The sequence below is a fragment of the Geotrypetes seraphini genome, chromosome 4 (assembly GCF_902459505.1).
Source record: "Geotrypetes seraphini chromosome 4, aGeoSer1.1, whole genome shotgun sequence".
Lineage (NCBI taxonomy): Eukaryota > Metazoa > Chordata > Amphibia > Gymnophiona > Dermophiidae > Geotrypetes > Geotrypetes seraphini.
Window position 1 is genome coordinate 305,631,892 of NC_047087.1, and position 19,290 is coordinate 305,651,181.

The 19,290-nt window shown below is 43.3% G+C and overlaps 1 protein-coding gene across 6 annotated transcripts in view; it reads left to right on the plus strand.

Moving 5' to 3' along the window:
- Window positions 1–19,290, plus strand: part of PDCD4 (programmed cell death 4) — a 134,817-nt gene that overhangs the window by 45,176 nt on the left and 70,351 nt on the right. For all 6 annotated transcript variants that reach the window (XM_033941747.1, XM_033941743.1, XM_033941741.1 and 3 more), the window contains one exon: window positions 2,095–2,208. In XM_033941747.1, the coding sequence (XP_033797638.1) occupies window positions 2,095–2,208 (114 nt within the window). The remainder of the gene's footprint in view (window positions 1–2,094; window positions 2,209–19,290) is intronic.

The window sequence follows — 19,290 nt, forward strand, 5'->3', positions numbered from 1 at the left end:
GAGAATATTCTTTCTATGCCAGCAGAAAGAATTTCTTTCTATGCCAGCAGATTTTACTGCTGTTAAAAGTAAAATCATTACTTCAACAGTCTCTAAATCCAAGTGCTTAATAAGTGACCTCCACCAGTTCACTAGCAATGACTTTATTTAAAACATCATCGGCAAACATACCGTGTTTCCCCGAAAATAAGACAGTGTCTTATATTAATTTTAGGCCCAAAAAAGGCACTAGGTCTTATTTTCGGGGTATGTACATGATCATCTCTCCCTTCCTCTCCTTTACCCCAATTCTCCCTCTTTCCTTTCTCTCCCCCACATGTGCAGCATCTTTCCTCCCCCCTCTCCCTCCCATCCCTCGTGCAGCAGGACCCTTGCCCAGCTTCCCTTCCCTCCCATCCCTTGTGCAGCAGGACCCTTGAGGAAGAATCCTCCCCCCCCCCCCGAGTACCCGCCACACAGTTGAATCCCCATCCTTCCCTCCCATCAGAACCCCCCTGCAAGCCCTACTTAGCTCCTTAAGCAGCATCGGGCCAGCACCACTCTAACAGGCTGCTATGGTCTTGTCTGCCGTGAACTCTGCTGCAGGCAGATATTCTCACAACCCACCCACCTCCCCTGGTTGGCTTCTTAGCTGGCTATCGGAACTGAGGAGACGCGCGCCCTATGTTGGGCAAGAAGGCATTTGCACATGTGCAGTGCGTCAATTGTGAACTTTCTAAAGTTCTTCAAGCAAGAATGCTTGTGCAGCTGTTCGCTTCGGGGGTCCGTGGATGACGTCACCCATACGTGAGAATATCTGCCTGCTGTCCCTGGATAACACATGTTACGGTAAGTAAGTGTGCTTTTTGGATTATTCTTCCCAATGTGCATCACTTTGCTTTTGTCCACATTAAATTTCATTTCTTAGCTGCCAAATTTCAGACCATTCTTCAAGCTAGGTCCTTCCTCATGTTATTAACACCATTAGAGGTGTCTACTCTATTGCAGATTTTGGTATCATCCGCAAAGAGGAAAATCTTACCTGACAGCCCTTCAGGAATATCGTTAACAAAAATGTTAAAAAGAACAGGCCCAAAAACCAAACCTTGAGGTACACTGCTGGTAACATCCCTTTCCTCAGAGCGATCTCCATTTAACTCTACCCTGTGTTGCCTTCTACTCAACCAATTCCTAATCTAGTCTGTCACTTTGGGACACATATCGAGGGCACTCAGTTTATTTATTAGATGCCTGTGTGGAACATTGTCAAAGGCTTTGCTAAAATCTAAATACACCACATCTAGCGCACTCCCTCTGTCCAATTCTCTGGTCATCCAGTCAAAAAAATTAACCAGATTTCTGTGACAAGACCTGCCTCTAGTGAATCCATGTTGCCTTGGGCCCTGTAATCCACTGGATTCCAGACACATCACTATTCTCTGTTTTAAAAGTGTTTTCATTAATTTACTTACCACAGACACAGACTCTAAAGTGGGGAGGGAGTTGGGTACAATAGTATAAAATTTGTTATAATATGATATATAATATGTGTATATTTATATTGAAAATATGATGAAGGATGGGAGGTTGGGGGGGTTATTGTATCACTAGATTTTCATGTGATAGATATCAAAGTGCTAATGTGAAATAATTGTTGTATTATATTTTTTTTTGTGCACTTATTGTTCAATTTGAAAATGAATAAAGAATTATTAAAAAAAAAAAAAATTTACTTACCACAGACATCAAACTTACTGGCCTGTAGTTCTCTGTTTCTTCCTTCTACTTTTGTGGAGAGGGACCATAATCAACCTTTCTCCAGTCATCTGGTAACACTCCTGACTCTAGAGAAGCATTGAAAAGGTTAGCCAGCAGATCTGCCAGAATTTCCCTAAGTTCCTTTGGTACGCTCTGATGCACATTGCTGTTTGAGTGAGGAGTAGTTGAAATGAAAACAAATAGGTGCTATTCCTGAGAAAACTTGAATTTAAACAAAAGATAATAAAATATCCTGGTTTCTTATGAGGATGTTAAATGAGGAAAGTGTTTTTGAAAAGATTTCATGTACTCTAATTCTGCAGCTTGTGTACTTAAAGAATTTGTTTGGTTTTATAGGAGAACTGTGTTTATGAGACAACCGTTCTTCCTTTGGATGAAAAATCCTTTGAGAAAACTGTAACGCCAATTGTACAGGAATATTTTGAACATGGAGATACTAATGAAGTTGCGGTATGTTTGACAAATTATTTTGCTTTTTAGATATATTCTTTTATATATTTCTAACGAGCCACAGAAAAAAAAAATTATGTAAAATAAACTTGACATTTTAGTATGTATATGAATGTCTTTTTTTTGGCAATAACTTAGCACTGTTGCCTTTATTTGAGCTATTTCCATACCTAAATAAACTCATTCTTGGAATAGGTAATTTATTTGTTAAGAAGTTTTTTGTAAATTGTTACGTTTTGCACTAGTATTTTTTGTAAATGCTTTACCAAGATGGAACTGTAGGAGAAATAGATGAAGTACCGATTTGTACCAATTGCTAACAACATTTTAAGCATTGGTTTTATTTTTTGCTAAATGGACAATTTACTTTTGTGTCTTTCAGTATATATTTTGTGAAAAGAAAATGTTGTAGGTCTCTCATCCCCTTTCATGTTTGTGTATAAGAAACTTTTGATTCAATGAATGTTGTATGTCTTGGTTTTCCTGTTACTGCTTTAAATTAACATCTTGAGGCTTAACTGGATGGGAGCACTAACAAATGCAAGCTCCAAATAAAAATCTACCCCTAAAATTGACATGCCCTAGTGCTTCATGGTCTCAATTTGTTTTGTTCTCAGTTTGGCAGCACCCCAGGCTTTGTCTTGCTGGTGTGTTCTTGGACACTTGCCCCCTTCTCCCCACAGTATCATGGATGATAGAAACCAAGTCAGGAGCTGCACAATATGTCTTTGTTTTTCAGTTTTCTGAACAAGTATTTCTGCTGTGTTTTGTTGAGTTTGGGGTGCTTCTTTTGCTGATCCAGTTTATACCTGGGTTTAGTTGAATTTGGGGGTGCCTTGTTCAGCTCTAGCTCCTCTTAAAATTAAAAAAGAAAGAAAGAAGTGGAGCAGAGATACATATATGAGGTCTCTTGAGATCCCTATTCCTCCATCCCGACTGTAATATTAAATAACATAGTAAATGACAGCAAATAAAGACCTGAACAGTTCATCCAAGCTGCACAATAGTCACACGCATTATAAATTCATGATTAAAATTGTCTTTTTTCTTTTCTTTCATATTTCTGTACTGTCCTTAGGTTCTAAGTACTGAAATTGCCATCAAAGCTCACTCCAGCCTTTCCAAACCATCTTGTCATTTGCGGGATACAGACAGTAAAAATCTGCCCAGCACTATCCTCATTTTCCTAATTAGTGGCATCCTAAACTGAATTGCTAAACACAGGACATAGATTATGAAAGTCTGCCCAGTACTGGCCTTAGTTCTTCATTTGTGGATTTTTCCAAGATACTAAGGGGCTTTATAGTGAGAGGTTGTATGTTTTTATTGTCATTTGGTTTTGTATTGTATTTGTTATTTAATATTAAATTGTGTATGTATGAGGGTCATACTGAAATTAATAAGCACCAATTTTTAAAAAATCAGAATTTATCAATGTAGGAAAAATAAGTATATCATCTTAATGTATAGACATTACACATGTTGAGGTATTGTGATGTCATTAGCTTCTATCATGTGATTACAGGCAGCAGATATAAAATGACTGACAATGATGTTTGTCAATGTGCTGTAATTGAATTCCTTGTTAGAGGAAATCCTTCTGCAGAAATTCTCCAAAGACTTCAGCATCCATATGGAGATGTGTGCATGGGTGCTAGCAGTGTTAGGAGAAGGGTGAAACATTTCAAAGATGGAAACATGAGCATCCAAGATCAGCCTCATAGCGGTCGCTTTCGCACTGCCTGCACTGAACACAAGAAAAAGGTTGATGACACCATTAAAGAAAACAGACGTGTCACTGTGAATGAAATCACAGCAAAACTTGGAATAGGACACAGTGCAGAAAATGATTGAAAGCTTAGGCTCTTGAAATGTTTGTGCTCGCTGGATCCCACATTTGTTGACTGAAGACCACAGAGTTCAGAGAAAAAACATATCTCAAGACCTCCTTCAGAGATATCAAAATGAAGGAGATGATTTTCCGCACCCTGCCTATAGTCCTAACCTTGCACCCTTTGACTACCATCTTTTCTGTCTTGTGAAGGAACAGATGCAAGGCCAACACTATGAGATGGTGGAGGACATCCAGAAAGCACTATGAGATGGAACGGAGTTGTACTGCAAGGGAATTTTCAAGTTTACAGAATGATGGGCTGTTTGCCATGTCCTCGATCTTTCCTTCTCTACTGTGACTGTACTTGATGGCTTCAAACAAGCTATAGTTATGCTGCCCCTCAAAAAACTATAGCTGTACCCTACCTGCTCCTCCAGTCATCACCCTCCTTCCCTTCTTATACAAGCTGCTTTAATGTGCTGTTCACCACCGCTTTCTTGATTTTCTTTCATCTCAAACTATCCTCGACCCACTTCAGTCTTGCTTTTGCTTATCCTAGGACAAGCAGGCAGCATATTCTCACATTTGGGTGATGTTATCCATGGAGCCCAGTATGGACAGTGGTAAAAGTGTATTGCCTCTTTAAGTTTTTAGAAACTTTGCGACTGCCCACACCGTTCATGTGCGAGTACCTTCCCACCCGATGCCAGCTTGCAGTATCTCAGTTCTTTGTTTTCTGCGTAGCAAAGAAGTGCTTTTTTCTGGACTCTGTCCAGTGCGATTGTTGCCTTCCCGTCAAGGTCTCTTTATTTTTTTCTTGACTTTTGCCAAGTTCTCTTCATTCTATCTTATTTTATGTTTGGTTTACAAAAAAAATTCTAATAATTTTGGTGATCTTTTTCCTCGTGTTCTATGGACAGGCCTTTGGCCCTCTGTTTTTCTCTCTTGGCAGGCTTTTCTTTTTTTGTCACCAAAATTGAGTTTGACTTTGCTGCCGAGATTTTCCTGTCCATGTCAAAACCATAGATTGGGTTTAAGAAGTGCTGTCGGTGTCAGTGCCGTATTTCCATCATTTACCCGCATAGTTGCTGTTTGCAGTGTTTGGGCCCTGAACATCGGGTAGACTTCCACCCTACACTGCTTAAATTCTTATTGAAAGCTCAATGCATCCAAAGAGAGAAGATCTTCAGCTCGACCAATAGATTCTCCAGGTAGTTCGAGTCCTCGGTACCGGTGACACCTGACATCGATATCGGAAGTTATTCCAGCATCGGGAAAGCCTGCTTAGAAGCCATCCTCTTCCCCACAGGTGTCTACAGCATTGAGTCCCTCGATGCATACCAAGCATCAATGCCAACGTTCTCCTTCATTGTAGGCTGTGTCTCCTTCAGGTTGTGCAACCTCTTTAAGGTCACCCACCCCTCGACACCCTGCCATGCCGATGGTACTTGTTATTAACCAAAGGTTACTGGTGTAAATTTTCAAGGAACAACTCAATGAGTTTTTCCAGAGGGAGATTAGTGATATATTCAAATTGCACTTGACACCGGTGCTTGCATTGACTCTCTTTGTACCGGCCCACCCTCAGCATAGCATTTTGAGGCCTCAGGATACCAATTCTAAGTCTATACTGGCATGCCGCTCTGCTTCCTAACAGCACTCCTCCAGTAGATAATGACGATCTTCATTGAGGCACTATGCCTCTTCGAGGCATCATCGATTTGCACCAAAATCTCAAAGATCACCATCAAAGCATCGATGCTCTTCATCAAAACAATGAAGTTCTTCATCGAAGCATCATTGTTCTCACTCATGTGCTTCCAGGTATAGAAGATCTTCACACTGGTCATCTTCTTCATCCTCAATGGATCAGTACCAACATGAGGAAGTTCTTCTCACCATTCCCATAGGTCACCTGAGACTTATGACTCTTCTTTCTCATGGCCACTCTGATTCTGAATGTGAGCCTACTCTATCAGCTCCTGAATCTTATGGTTTTCTTTCAGATCCATCTCCTCCTGCTCCTAGAAGAAAGGTCTCTATCTGAAGGACTTTCCTTCACTAACTATATTAGACAGTTGGGAAAGGCTCTTCCTGTCAAGTTGGAGGCTGACGAACCCAGAGTTGAACTGCTGGATGCTTTACATTTTGATGAACCTCCTAAGGAGCTATGTAAGCTACCTTTACATGGTTTCCTCAAGGATGCCCTCTTCAAAAATTGGAAGACTCCTTTTTCTGTCACTATAGCTCCAAGAAAAATTGATTCCTCTATAGAATAATATCCTGTCCAGGGTTTGACGAGCTACAATTCCAACATCGGTCCTTGCTTTTAGACTCGACCCTTAAAAACCAGTAGGGTTTATGCCTCAGCACCACCAGGATGGGAGGAGAGGACTGTGGATAAATTTGGTTGTCGCCTTTATCAAAATTCTATGTTGGTCAACAGAGTTTGAACATTACCAACAAAGTTTCACATAATATAGAAAGAATCCAAATCTGGGTGACTACTAACAAACTAAAATTAACTCAACTAAAACCAAAGTTCTATACTTCCACACACCCCAACAGATGGCACCAACAAGCATCAGACCCTCCCTGTAGAAGAATCCTCCAAAATCCTAGGTTGCATCCTGGACTCCACAGTTACCATGGAACCACAAATCTCCAGTCTCCAAAAGAAGTCACTCTATACCGTGAGACAGCTAAGGCTAATCAGACCATACTTTCACCAACACTACTTTGCCTTAGTTGTACAACTAATGATACTACCATAACTGGACTACTGCAACTCCATCTACATGGGAATCAACACCACTCTGATTCACAAAATGCAACTCATCCAAAACACTGCTGTCGGACTAATCTTCAACCTGTGAAAATATGACTCGATTACATACTTCATCAGGCAACTGCACTGGCTACCTATCCCATCACAAAAACTTTCAAAACTGCATGCATCATTCACTGTATACTTTACGGAAACTCCTCGGCTCCTCTCATCCAATTCTTCTCTAAGGCATGGTCTACTTCCCGCAGAACCCTCAACAGAATACCGTCGATCGTTTCTTTCCGGCTCTATCAAAGATGATGCAAGTATCCAGAGGAGTGGATTACCCAGTGTTGGACGGAGGTTTGGGAGAGCCTATGGCCCTTTCGGGTCTTGAAACATCCCCAGAAATGGTAATTGAGCATTTCAAAGCTATAATCTCAAAAGTGAATTAGCGTCTTGCTCAAACACAAAGGAAACTAATAGAGTAGCTTGCTCTGTGGAATCTGTAAGTGATGATTTAGTTGTTCCACAGCTGCTCCTTCGTCAGGAGTGGAACCTATCTGCTTTTTTGAAGGTATATAGTATAATCGGTTAAATGGAGGAATTAAGTCAGGTGAGTATTTCAAAATTTCAATAATTTTTTTTTTTTAACATTTCTATAGGTGGCACTCCAATTGATTGAGGAAAATTGAGAATATACACATTTAATCTTCTATTATAGTTTTCCAATTGTTCTATTTTCCTGTTCAGGTTAACTTTGTCTTTAACCAACTCTGAAGATAGGGTCTGTAAGTCAAAAACTTTTGACTTAACCTGAGTTATTTCCATATTAAGATGTTCTGTAGTACCTTGTAGTTTTTCGCCCATAGTGTTAACAGTACTCACAAACGCCGCAATTTCTTTAGAAGAGTTGGAGACTGTCGTGTTGATCTTCATGAGAGCCTCCCAAATGCTCTCCAATGACACCGCTGCTGGTTTTCCTAATTGAGGGGAAATCTCCATGATTTATCCTCCCTCCAACTGTACTCGAGCGGCTACAGTCCCAGCTTGCCGGAGTCTCCCTCGAAGATAACATATTGTGAAGCTCATCCGGCTCAGCTGCATTGGAAGCCTGTGGTGGCGGTGGCGTAGACATCGGGGGGGGGGGGGAGAGAGAAATCTCCCAGTCCAAAGCCCCAGCCTCTCTTCCAGCCGGGGAACCGCCGGACACTCCACTGATGGTAGGGGAATCAACTCCGACGAAGGAGAAGTAGAAGTTCGTGCCACAGGGGGGTTGGCACGAACTGTTCCCTTAAGCTTAGAATGTGGCAGCAGCTTACCTTCGGCGTCTCTAAGGTCAATCTACTATATCTTCTTAAAGGTGCAGTCTCCAGAACTGCATACAGTACTCTAAAAGGGACTTCACCAAGAGACTTATACAGAGGCACTATCACCTATTTTTCTTGCTGGCCATTCCTCTCCCTATGCACTCAAGAATACTTCTGACTTTGGATAAGAACATAACATAAGAATAGTGTTACTGGGTCAGACCAGTGGTCCATCTAGCCCAATATCCTGTCTTCACGGAGGCCAATCCAAGTCACAAGTACCTGGAAACCCCCCAAATAGTAGCAGCATTCCATGCCACCGATCCAGGGCAAGCAGTGGATGTCACCTTTCTGCTTGTTTGGCCATATTAAGATTATCATAAACAATCACCCCCAAGTCTCACTCTTTTTTCGAACACAGAGTACTTCTAAGTGGTACTGCTCCTTCAGGTTTTTGTAGCCCAAGTGCATGACCCTGCATTTTTTTAGCATTAAACCTTAGTTGCCAATTTCTGGATCATTCTTCTAGTTTAGCTAGATCCTTGCTCCATGGTATCCACATCATCGGATGTCTTCCCCATTTCAGAGTTTTGTATTGTCTGTAGAGAGGCAAATCTTTCCGGATGGTCCTTCTGCAATATCACTCATAAAAATGTTAAAAAGTGCTGGGCCAAGGACCAATTCCTGCAGTACACCACTGGTAACATCCTTTTTCTCCAAGTGAACTTTATTTTTTACCACCTTCTGGTCTTCCACTTAACGTTACTCTCACTTTTAGGTTGCTTCCTATTGAATCTTTTGCCTTAAAGGCATTTAGCAAAATCTTTCCTTCATAGACTCAGTGCTGCTATTTTCAGAAGTTTCAGTAGCTTGAGTAGAGGTTCATAATACAGCTGGCTTCTATATCTCATATATAGGTAAGCTCTCTTTGACATGTTGTCCAATTCCTTTTGAAAGTTTAGGCTGTGATTAGATCCTGGCTCTTACTTGGTAGATCCCTAATTTAGCACACTTCAGTAGCTGCTGATGTGATTCAACTGTACTGTGATCAAGGAGCGAAAGGGGTGCTCAAGGAGGATAAGGCCATAGCGGAAAGACTGAATGAATTCTTTGCTTTGGTCTTTACGGAAGAAGATGTAAGAGATCTACTTGAACCGGAAATGGTTTTCAAGGGTGATGATGTGGAGGAACTGAAAGAAATCTTATTGAATCTAGAAGATGTACTGAGCCAAATCGACAAGTTAAAAAGTGATAAATCGCCAGGACCGGATAGTATACATCCCATGGTATTAAAAGAACTCAAATATGAAATTGCTGACCTGTTGTTAGTGGCCTGTTGCTAAAGTCGTCTGTAGTACCTGAAGATTGGAGGGTGGCCAATGTTACGCCGATTTTTAAAAAGGGCTCCAGATCTGGGAAATTATAGACCGGTAAACCTCACTTTGGTGCTGGGCAAAATGGTAGAAACGATTATAAAAAATAAAATTGTGGAACACGAAGACAAACATGATTTAATGAAACGGAGTCAGCATGGGTTCAGCCAAAGGAGATCTTGCCTCACAAATTTGCTTGACTTCTTTGAAGGTATGAATAAACATGTGGATAAAGGTGAGCCGGTTGATATAGTGTATCTAGATTTTCAGAAAGCTTTTGATAAAATTCCTCACAAGAGGCTCCTGAGAAAATTAGAGTCATGGGATAGGTGGCAAAGTTCATTTGTGGATTAGGAATTGGTTATCCAATAGAAAACAGAGGTTAGGGTTAAATGTCTTTTTCTGAATGGAAGAGAGTAAACAGTGGAGTGCCGCAGGGGTCTGTAGTACTGGGACCGATGCTATTTAACTTATTTATAAATGATCTGGAAATTGGAACGACGACTGAAATGATTAAATTTGCAGATGACACTAAACTGTTCAAAGTTGTTAAAAATGCATGCGGATTGTGAAAAATTGCAGGCGGACCTTAGGAAATTGGAAGACTGGGCATCCAAGTGGCAGATGAAATTTAATGTGGACAAATGTAAAGTGATGCACATTGGGAATAATAACCTGAATCACAGTTACCAGATGCTAGGGTCCACCTTGGGGCTTAGCACCCAAGAACAGGATCTGGGTATCATTGTAGACAATACGATTAAACTTTCCGCACAATGTGCAGTAGTAGCCAAAAAAGAAACAGGATGCTGGGAATGATTAAAAAAGGGATGGTTAATAAGACTAAGAATGTTATAATGCCCCTGTATCGCTCCATGGTGTGACCTCATTTGGAGTATTGCGTTCAATTCTGGTCTCCTTATTTCAAGAAAGATATAATGGCGCTATAAAAGGTTCAAAGAAGAGCGACTAAGGTGGTAAAGAGGATAGAACTCCTCTCATATGAGGAAAGACTAAAATGGTTAGGGCTCTTCAGCTTGGAAAAGAGACGGCTGAGGGGAGATATGATTGAAGTCTACAAAATCCTGAGTGGAGTAGAACGGGTACAAGTGGATCGATTTTTCACTGTGAAAAATTACAAAGACTAGAGGACACTCGATGAAGTTACAGGGAAATACTCTTAAAACCAACAGAAGGAAATTTTTTTTTCACTCAGAGAATAGTTAAGCTCTGGAACGCGTTGCCAGAGGATGTGGTAAGAGCGGATAGCATAGCTGGTTTTAAGAAAGGTTTGGACAAGTTCCTGGAGGAAAAGTCCATAGTCTGTTATTGAGAAAGACATGGGGGAAGCCACTGCTTGCCCTGTATTGGTAGCATGGAATATTGCTACACCTTGGGTTTTGGCCAGGTACTAGTGACCTGGATTGGCCACCGTGAGAATGGGCTACTGGGCTTGATGGACCATTGGTCTGACCCAGTAAGGCTATTCTTATGTCTTATGTTTTTAAGCTTATTTTATTGGTAACAGAACAGTCCCAGGCAGCTTCATGGGCGGAGGAGAATTTTAGAGCAGAAGGCTGTTCCACAGGGTAGTGCCTACCCAAGAAACGCAAAGATGATGTTCTTCCTCATCAGAACGTGGTTTTTGGAGCTCGGATATTGGAATCGGAGCTCAGGGTCCCACTCTTGATGCTTACTGCTTTGGTACTTCCCATCTGTCTAGGTCAGTCTGGAGGGACGCTAAGGAAGGAGATTAGACCTTATCTGCTAATTTATTTTTCTTTAGTCCCTGCAGACTGGCCCAGATACCGCCTGTACTGCTATCTGACCTTCTGTGTTTTTGGTTGTCATCTCTGTGGGAAATTTGTTTTGATGTATATCCTAGCCATATTAAGATGGACATATTAAGCTGCTTTTTGGATAGAAGTGTTCATTAAAAAAAAAAATCCAACTCCTTATAGCCTTACCCTGTTTGTGACAGGGCTCCAAGATGTGCTTTATGTGATTCAATAATTTCACAGAACTTTATTGCTGTAGCTTTTTCTTGCCAAGATATGTGAGCTAAGTATTGTGGTAAATATAGTCCCACATATACTGCAACTCCTGCTTGTCTGTAAAAACTTCTCTGCCAGTGGTCTTTCCGCTAAGACCACCTCCCTTCTTTCATCTAAACTTGAATCCTTGTCTCCTCTCACTTTCTGGTCATTTCTATACTTTTGCCCTGACAAAGTCAGTAAGGTGTGACCTTCCTTCTGCTACCTGGTGCTGTTCCTGTTGGTCTCTCTTTTGGACCCCCCCCTTCCCCTGCCTTGGGGCTGCTTTCTGTCCTTTTGTTCAGAATCAGACTTGTGCCTTTGCCAGCCACATGGCTAAAACCCTGTGTACATAGCATCTGACCTCGCAAGCATAATTCTGTATTTATTTCCTGGCACTTGGAATTCCTCCCTTCTCTACTCTCTCTTTGTTGCTGCTCTCCTAACCTTTACCTATTTTTCTATATCAAACCGTAACCCAGAGACTGCCTGCCTCTGAGAAAATCCTACTAATTGTGAGCACGGTTGCTTATTTATTCAATAAAGTATAATTCAGAAGATTATCATTTTATGAATGTTTCACTATGTTAACATGGTTTAACTTGCTGATAAGTGCATTTTACATCTGGGACATGATATGAGATTAGTAAAAGTGGCAGAGAGAGCTCTCTCCATGGAGAATATACAAGGAATCAGAGTATTGTCCTGTACAGCTCATGTTTGGCAGCAGATTCTCGATGACAACTGTTGCTGCCGTTTGAGTCAGCTGCTTCCTTTGCAGCACATGTTCCTGCACACTGTGTGGGATTTTGAAGCCATGGGAGAGAGAAGTTAGGAGAGATTTGTTGGTTCTTATTCTATTTGTTCTCTCTGCTTATTATGTTCATACTTACTGGGAGAGGCTGTAAAGCTATCTTATAGATTCCACAGAAGTCTGTAGTTCTCGATCTTCATCCTAATTATTGCAGCTAAGTTTGGTGTTCACTCTGATCTCTCCTGAGTGAATTAGATGAACACTGCTTTAACTAGTCATTACCCAATTTAATCTCTTCTTTTTCTCAAAGCCTCTATTTTCATTCAAGTCATGAAATGATTCTCTGTATATTACATAATGATAATAGTGAGAAGTAGATTTTCATACAGAGAAAAATAAGCTAGCAGTTTTGTCTCTGCTTTTGGGTTGACTCTTTCAAGCTCATATCAGGAAGCATTAATACAACTGGCAGGGATGATGAATACATAACTGCTTTTTTAAAAATATAGTCTGATATACTCAATAGCTATAATATTAGCCATTTAACTAGTTGCAAGTTATGTGTTTTTAAAAAGGGCATAGCTAGGGACGGGCCAGGGTTGAGTGAGAACAGTATTGGTATCATACAAATAATATGTTCATTACATTACCCCTTAAAGTTATATCTGTTTTTACCCCTTAAAGTTTTCTGCATATTAAATGTTTTTTGGGGTTTTTTTTAAATAAAATTACTCCTAGGGTTACATATATAAAAAATTATGTGTTGATAAAACAGCATATATTATGTGATGGCATGTGTGTGTTCTTGAGCAGTGTTTGGGTGAACTGCATGCGGAATCACAAATACGCATGTTTATAAAATAGGCATGATCATGCAGCTTTTTTATATATGTATGTTTACATTAGCTCCCCACCTGGTGAGAAATATCTGTGGTGTCAATCTAATCATGGTTTATTCTGATTATCCCAGGACAAGCAGGCAGCATATTCTTGACTGATGGGTGACGGCACCGACGGAGCCCCGGTACGGACAATTTTAGAGTGATTGCACTCTAAGAACTTGGAAAGTTCTAGTTAGGCCGCACCGCACGTGCGCGAGTGCCTTCCCGCCTGACGAAGGCGCGCGGTCCCCAGTTTCTTAGTTTCCGCGGAGCTAAGAAGACACGTGTTTCCAATGGCTGTTGGAAAATTTTTTCAATTTTTTCTCACCTTCCCGCTCGCGTATTTTTTCTTGTCATGAAGTGTTCACGTTATTATTTTCTTTCTTTTCTAAAAAAAAAAAAAAGTCAATTTTTTTTCGACTTTTTTCCAGTCGGCCCCGGCAGGGCCTGTTGGCACCATCGAAGCCTCGGGCTTCGATTTTGCTACGGCCGTTTTTCCCTTCATGCCCCCCTCACCGGGTTTTAAGAAGTATCAGCGGTGTGCACGTCCTATTTCCCTCTCCGACCCACACAAGTGGTGCCTTCAGTGTCTGGGTCCGGATCATAGGGCTGAAACGTGCACCCACTGCAGTTCTCTCCAAAAGAGAACTCTAAAGAATCGCCAAATTCAACAGCGGATTCTTTTCGGTGCCGCCATGGAAGTTCCCCCGACATCGACACCGACAACTTCCTCCAAATCGGCACCGGTGACTTCGACGCTGCAAGATCCATCCTCGGTGTCGCACCCTGTAGGTAAGCCGGCTAAGAAGCCATCCCCTACTGTCCTTGGCCCGCCAGTCGAACAAGCAGTGAGTCAAGTCCTGCAGACTGCGTGCCGGCCCCGCAAGCGCTCCGCTCCCATTGAAGTCACTGCCTCTTCATCGGCATCGACTTCTCCTGAGCGTCGAGCTGCAACGCAGGTACCGAGCAAGAAAAAAGCGGTACCGGTGCCATCGGGACCGTCTTTGGATGAGAGAATAGCATCCATCCTTCAGGTCCAGCTTAAGGAGCAGTTACAACACTTGCTCCCGGCTCTACTAACTCCACACCTTCCAGTGTCGGTACCTACTGAGCCTTCGGTGCCAATTGTCGAACAGCCTATTCTGTCGGCATCGACGTTATCGGCACCGCAAAAATCTGTCTCTATGCCTGTTCTCTCGGCGGAACCGAAGTCTCTTCGACGCACTGCTTACTCGACTTCTGAGCCGGTACTGTTTTTTGACACCCGTACTGCCGTACAGTCACCCGGTACAGTGTCCATGCGATCAGGTAAATCGGTGCGCAAGACGAAGCATGCCGAACCTTCTACTCCCCTTTCTCAGGGCCGTCTTTCATCGGTACGGGACCCTGATTTGTGGGATGATTCTGACGACCTTCTCGGTACCGAGGCAGATTATTCCTCGGATGAGGATGATCCATCGGTGCAGGATCCTGCTAGTAAGCCAAAGCACTCGTCCTTCACCAAGTTTCTTAAGGAAATGTTAGACACCCTTTCCTTCCCCCTAGAGTCTGACTCTAAAAAAATCCAAGGTATTTCTTGATGCTTTGGATTTTGACCAGCCTCCTAAAGAATTTTTAAAGTTGCCTCTCCATGACATCCTGAGGGAAACTTTTTACAAAAATTTAGAAACCCCTCTAACCGTTCCAGGAGCTCCTAGGAAGCTGGAATCGCTTTATAAAGTGATTCCTATTCCAGGGTTTGACAAACCCCAGCTGCCCCATGAATCTCTGCTGGTGGAGTCAACCCTCAAAAAATCGGCAGGCTCTAGTGTGTATGCCTCTGTCCCTCCTGGTAGAGAGGGCAAGGCCATGGATAAATTTGGCAAAAGACTTTACCAAAATGCGATGTTAGCCAACCGTTCAGGTAATTATGCGTTTCACTTCTCTTTTTACCTGAAACATCTGATTCAACAAGTGGCCTCTTTTCAAAAGTATCTTCCTGACTGCAAACTTCCTGCATTTCAACAATGCACTTCCAGTCTCCTGCAACTCAGGAAGTTTATGGTCCATTCTATCTATGATACTTTTGAACTCACATCCTGAGCCACGGCTATGTCTGTAGCGATGAGACGATTAGCATGGCTTCGAGTCTCAGACCTTGATGTGAACCACCAGGACCGCCTTGCCAATGATCCCTGCCTTGGTGACGAGCTGTTTGGAGAGTCTATGGATACCACCATTCAAAAGCTCTCTGCCCATGAGACGAGGTGGGATATCTTGTTGAAAAATAAGAAGAAGCCTCTTCCTCCTCGTCCTTTTAGACAGCAACCTTCATATCAGAGGCGGTTTTCTGCTCGGCCGGTTCAGCCTCATCCTCCTCAACCTCGGAGGCAACGGCAACAGCATCAACAGGCTCGTCAGCAACAGCAGCCTGCCATCAAGCCTGTCACTCAGACTAAGCCGACTCAGCCCTTTTGACTCCCTTCTCCAGGGCATTGCCAGTCTTCCTCCTGTCCTCTTCCACAGCCCATAGGAGGTTGATTAAACATTTTTCACTCTCGATGGGAAGTAATCACCACCGACCAGTGGGTGCTCTCGATCATAGCCCACGGCTACTCCCTCAATTTTCAGACTCCTCCGCCGTTAGGCCTGCCAAAAGAGTCTGCTTCCAACAAGTCTTAGTCCCTCCTTCTCGCTCAAGAGGTTCAATCCCTCCTTCTTCTCAATGCCATCGAAGAAGTTCCTCAAGATCAGAGAGGTCAGGGATTTTACTCCAGGTACTTTCTAGTTCCCAAAAAGACCGGAGACCTCAGACCCATCTTAGATCTCAGAGATCTCAACAAATGTTTGGTCAAAGAGAAGTTCAAAATGCTCTCTCTTGCCACCCTCTACCCTCTTCTCACTCAGGGCGACTGGCTATGCTCCCTCAATCTCAAAGAGGCTTACACACATATTCTTATCCATCTGACGTCCAGGCAATATCTCCGCTTTCTCATCAATCAACATCATTATCAGTACAAGGTGCTACCCTTTGGTCTGGCCTCCTCTCCCAGGGTGTTCACCAAGTGTCTGATTGTGGTAGCGGCCTTTCTCTGCTCTCACAATTTTCAAGTATTCCCTTATCTGGACGATTGGCTGATCAAGGCTCATTCACCTCAGGCGGTTCTGCTTGCCACCAATCACACCATTCACTTCCTTCGACTGTTGGGGTTCGAAATCAATCTATTCAAGTCGCATCTCATTCCGACCCAGCAGCTTCAATTTATTGGAGCCATTCTGGACGCTGTTCTGATGAGGGCGTTTCTTCCATCCAACCGCCTTCAGACCATCCTTCATCTCTGTCAGCAGGTAAACGTTTCAACAGATTACAATCTCTGCAAATCACATGATGGTGCTCTTGGGGCACATGGCTTCCACAGTACATGTCACCCCCTTCGCACGTCTCCACCTGCGTACTCCTCAATGGACCCTAGCGACTCAGTGGTCACAAGCGACGGATCCTTGCTCCCAGCACATATCTGTGACCTCGTCTCTTCGACAGTCGCTTCTTTGGTGGTTGACATCTTCAAATCTATCCAGAGGTCTACTGTTCCATCTACCTCCTCATCAACTAGTCATCACCACAGATTCCTCCCCCTATGCCTGGGGAGCTCACTTGAACGAGTTCCAAACTCAGGGGTTTTGGACTGCCCAGGAAAAGAAACACCACATCAATTTCCTGGAACTACGAGCAATGTTTTATGCCCTCAAGGCATTTCAACATCTTCTCTTTCCTCAAGTACTACTCATTTGCACAGACAATCAAGTTGCAATGTACTACATCAACAAACAGGGAGGGACGGGCTCTCGCCTGTTGTGTCAGGAAGCCCAACGGATTTGGTCTTGGGCGACAGCTCGTCATTTATTCCTGAAGGCTGTCTACATTCAAGGGGAGCAGAATTCCTTGGCAGACAATCTCAGCAGAATTCTCCAACCTCACGAATGGACTCTCGACCCCTTGACTCTCCAGTCCATTTTCGATCAATGGGGCACTCCTCAGGTGGACCTCTTTGCAGCTCCTCACAATCATCAGCTGCCCCTGTTTTGCTCCAGACTCTACTCTCCTCACCGTCTGGCTCCCGATGCATTTCTCCTGGATTGGACCAATCTCTTCCTATATGCATTTCCTCCTCTACCGCTCATGCTGCGCACATTGTTCAAGCTCCGGAGGGAACAAGCCACCATGATTCTCATCGCTCCACGGTGGCCCAGGCAACATGGTATTCCCTTCTACTTCAACTCAGTTCCAGGGAACCTATAATTCTTCCACTGTTTCCTTCTCTGCTTTCTCAGCATCAGCAGACCCTACTGCATCCCAACCTACAGTCTCTGCACCTGACAGCTTGGTATCTCTCGGGCTGACTTCGGCTCACTCACTCCTTTCTCAGCCTGTCCGCTCTATCATTGATGCTTCCAGGAAACCGGCCACGCTCCAGTGTTATCAACAGAAGTGGTCTCGGTTTTCTTCCTGGTGCCTCTTACATCACCATGATCCCATGTCTCTAGCAGTGCGACTGGTGTTGGACTATCTCCTTTCCTTGTCCGACTCTGGTCTCAAATCTACTTCTATCAGAGTTCACCTTAGTGCCATTGCTGCTTTTCATGAGCCAATTCATGGAAAACCCCTCTCGGCTCATCCTTTAGTTTCTAGGTTCATGAGGGGACTTTTTAATGTGAAACCATCTCTCAAGCCCCCTCCTGTAGTCTGGGATCTCAATGTGGTTCTGTCTGCTTTAATGAAGCCTCCTTTCGAACCTTTGGCCACTGCGCATTTCAAATTTCTTACTTGGAAAGTGGTCTTTCTTATAGCTCTCACTTCTGCCAAGAGGGTCAGTGAGCTTCATGCACTAGTGGCCGATCCACCTTTCACTGTTTTTCACCATGATAAGGTGGTCCTCCGTACACATCCAAAGTTTCTCCCTAAGTTTGTGTCTGACTTTCATCTTAATCAGTCCATAGTCCTATCTGTTTTTTTTCCAAAGCCTCATTCTCATCCAGGTGAACAGGCTTTGCATACCTTGGACTGTAAACGTGCTCTGGCTTACTATCTTGACCGCACTAAGCCTCACAGATCATCTCCTCAACTGTTTTTGTCCTTTGATCTTTAACAAGTTGGGTCATCCTGTATCTAAACGCACTCTATCCAATTGGCTTGCGGCTTGCGTTTCATTCTGTTATGCTCAGTCGGGCCTGACACTGGAAGGTTCTGTCACGGGCCACAAAGTGAGAGCTATGGCAGCGTCTGTAGCTTTCCTCCGCTCCACTTCCATTGAGGAAATCTGCAAGGCTGCTACTTGGTCCTCAGTTCATACTTTTACATCTCACTATTGTCTGGATGCATTCTCCAGACGGGATGGACACTTCGGCCAATCTGTTTTACAAAATTTATTTTCCTAATGGCCAACCTTCCCTCCATCCCTCTTTTTGTTAGCTTGGAGGTCACCCATCAGTCAAGAATATGCTGCCTGCTTGTCCTGGGATAAAGCACAGTTACTTACCGTAACAGGTGTTATCCAGGGACAGCAGGCAGATATTCTTGCGTCCCTCCCACCTCCCCGGGTTGGCTTCTTAGCTGGCTTATCCTAACTGGGGACCGCGCGCCTTCGTCGGGCGGGAAGGCACTCGCGCACGCGCGGTGCATCCTAACTAGAACTTTCTAAGTTCTTAGAGTGCAATCACTCTAAAATTGTCCGTACCAGGGCTCCATCGGTGCCGTCGCCCATCAGTCAAGAATATCTGCCTGCTGTCCCTGGATAACACATGTTACGGTAAGTAACTGTGCTTTCACCACTAGTATTTTGTGAAGACAAATAGGCCTCCTATATGTCTTCAGAAAATAGGCTCTGGCCTGGCGCCTTCTTATCCTCTTAACCTAGGCTACCTCTTGTGAAGTAACCCTTAACATGGATATTTATCTGTTAAAATTTTTTTTAAATCTTAATTGCACCTCTGAAAATCTGCATAACTTTGAACTATAATTTAAAGGGAAGGTGTGGCTCACTGGTAGACCTGCTGCCTCTGTACCCAGAGGTTGTGAGATCAAATTGCAGTGCTGCTCCTTGTGACCCTGGGGAAGTCACTTAATCCTGCAGTGCCCACTGCTTTGAATGTC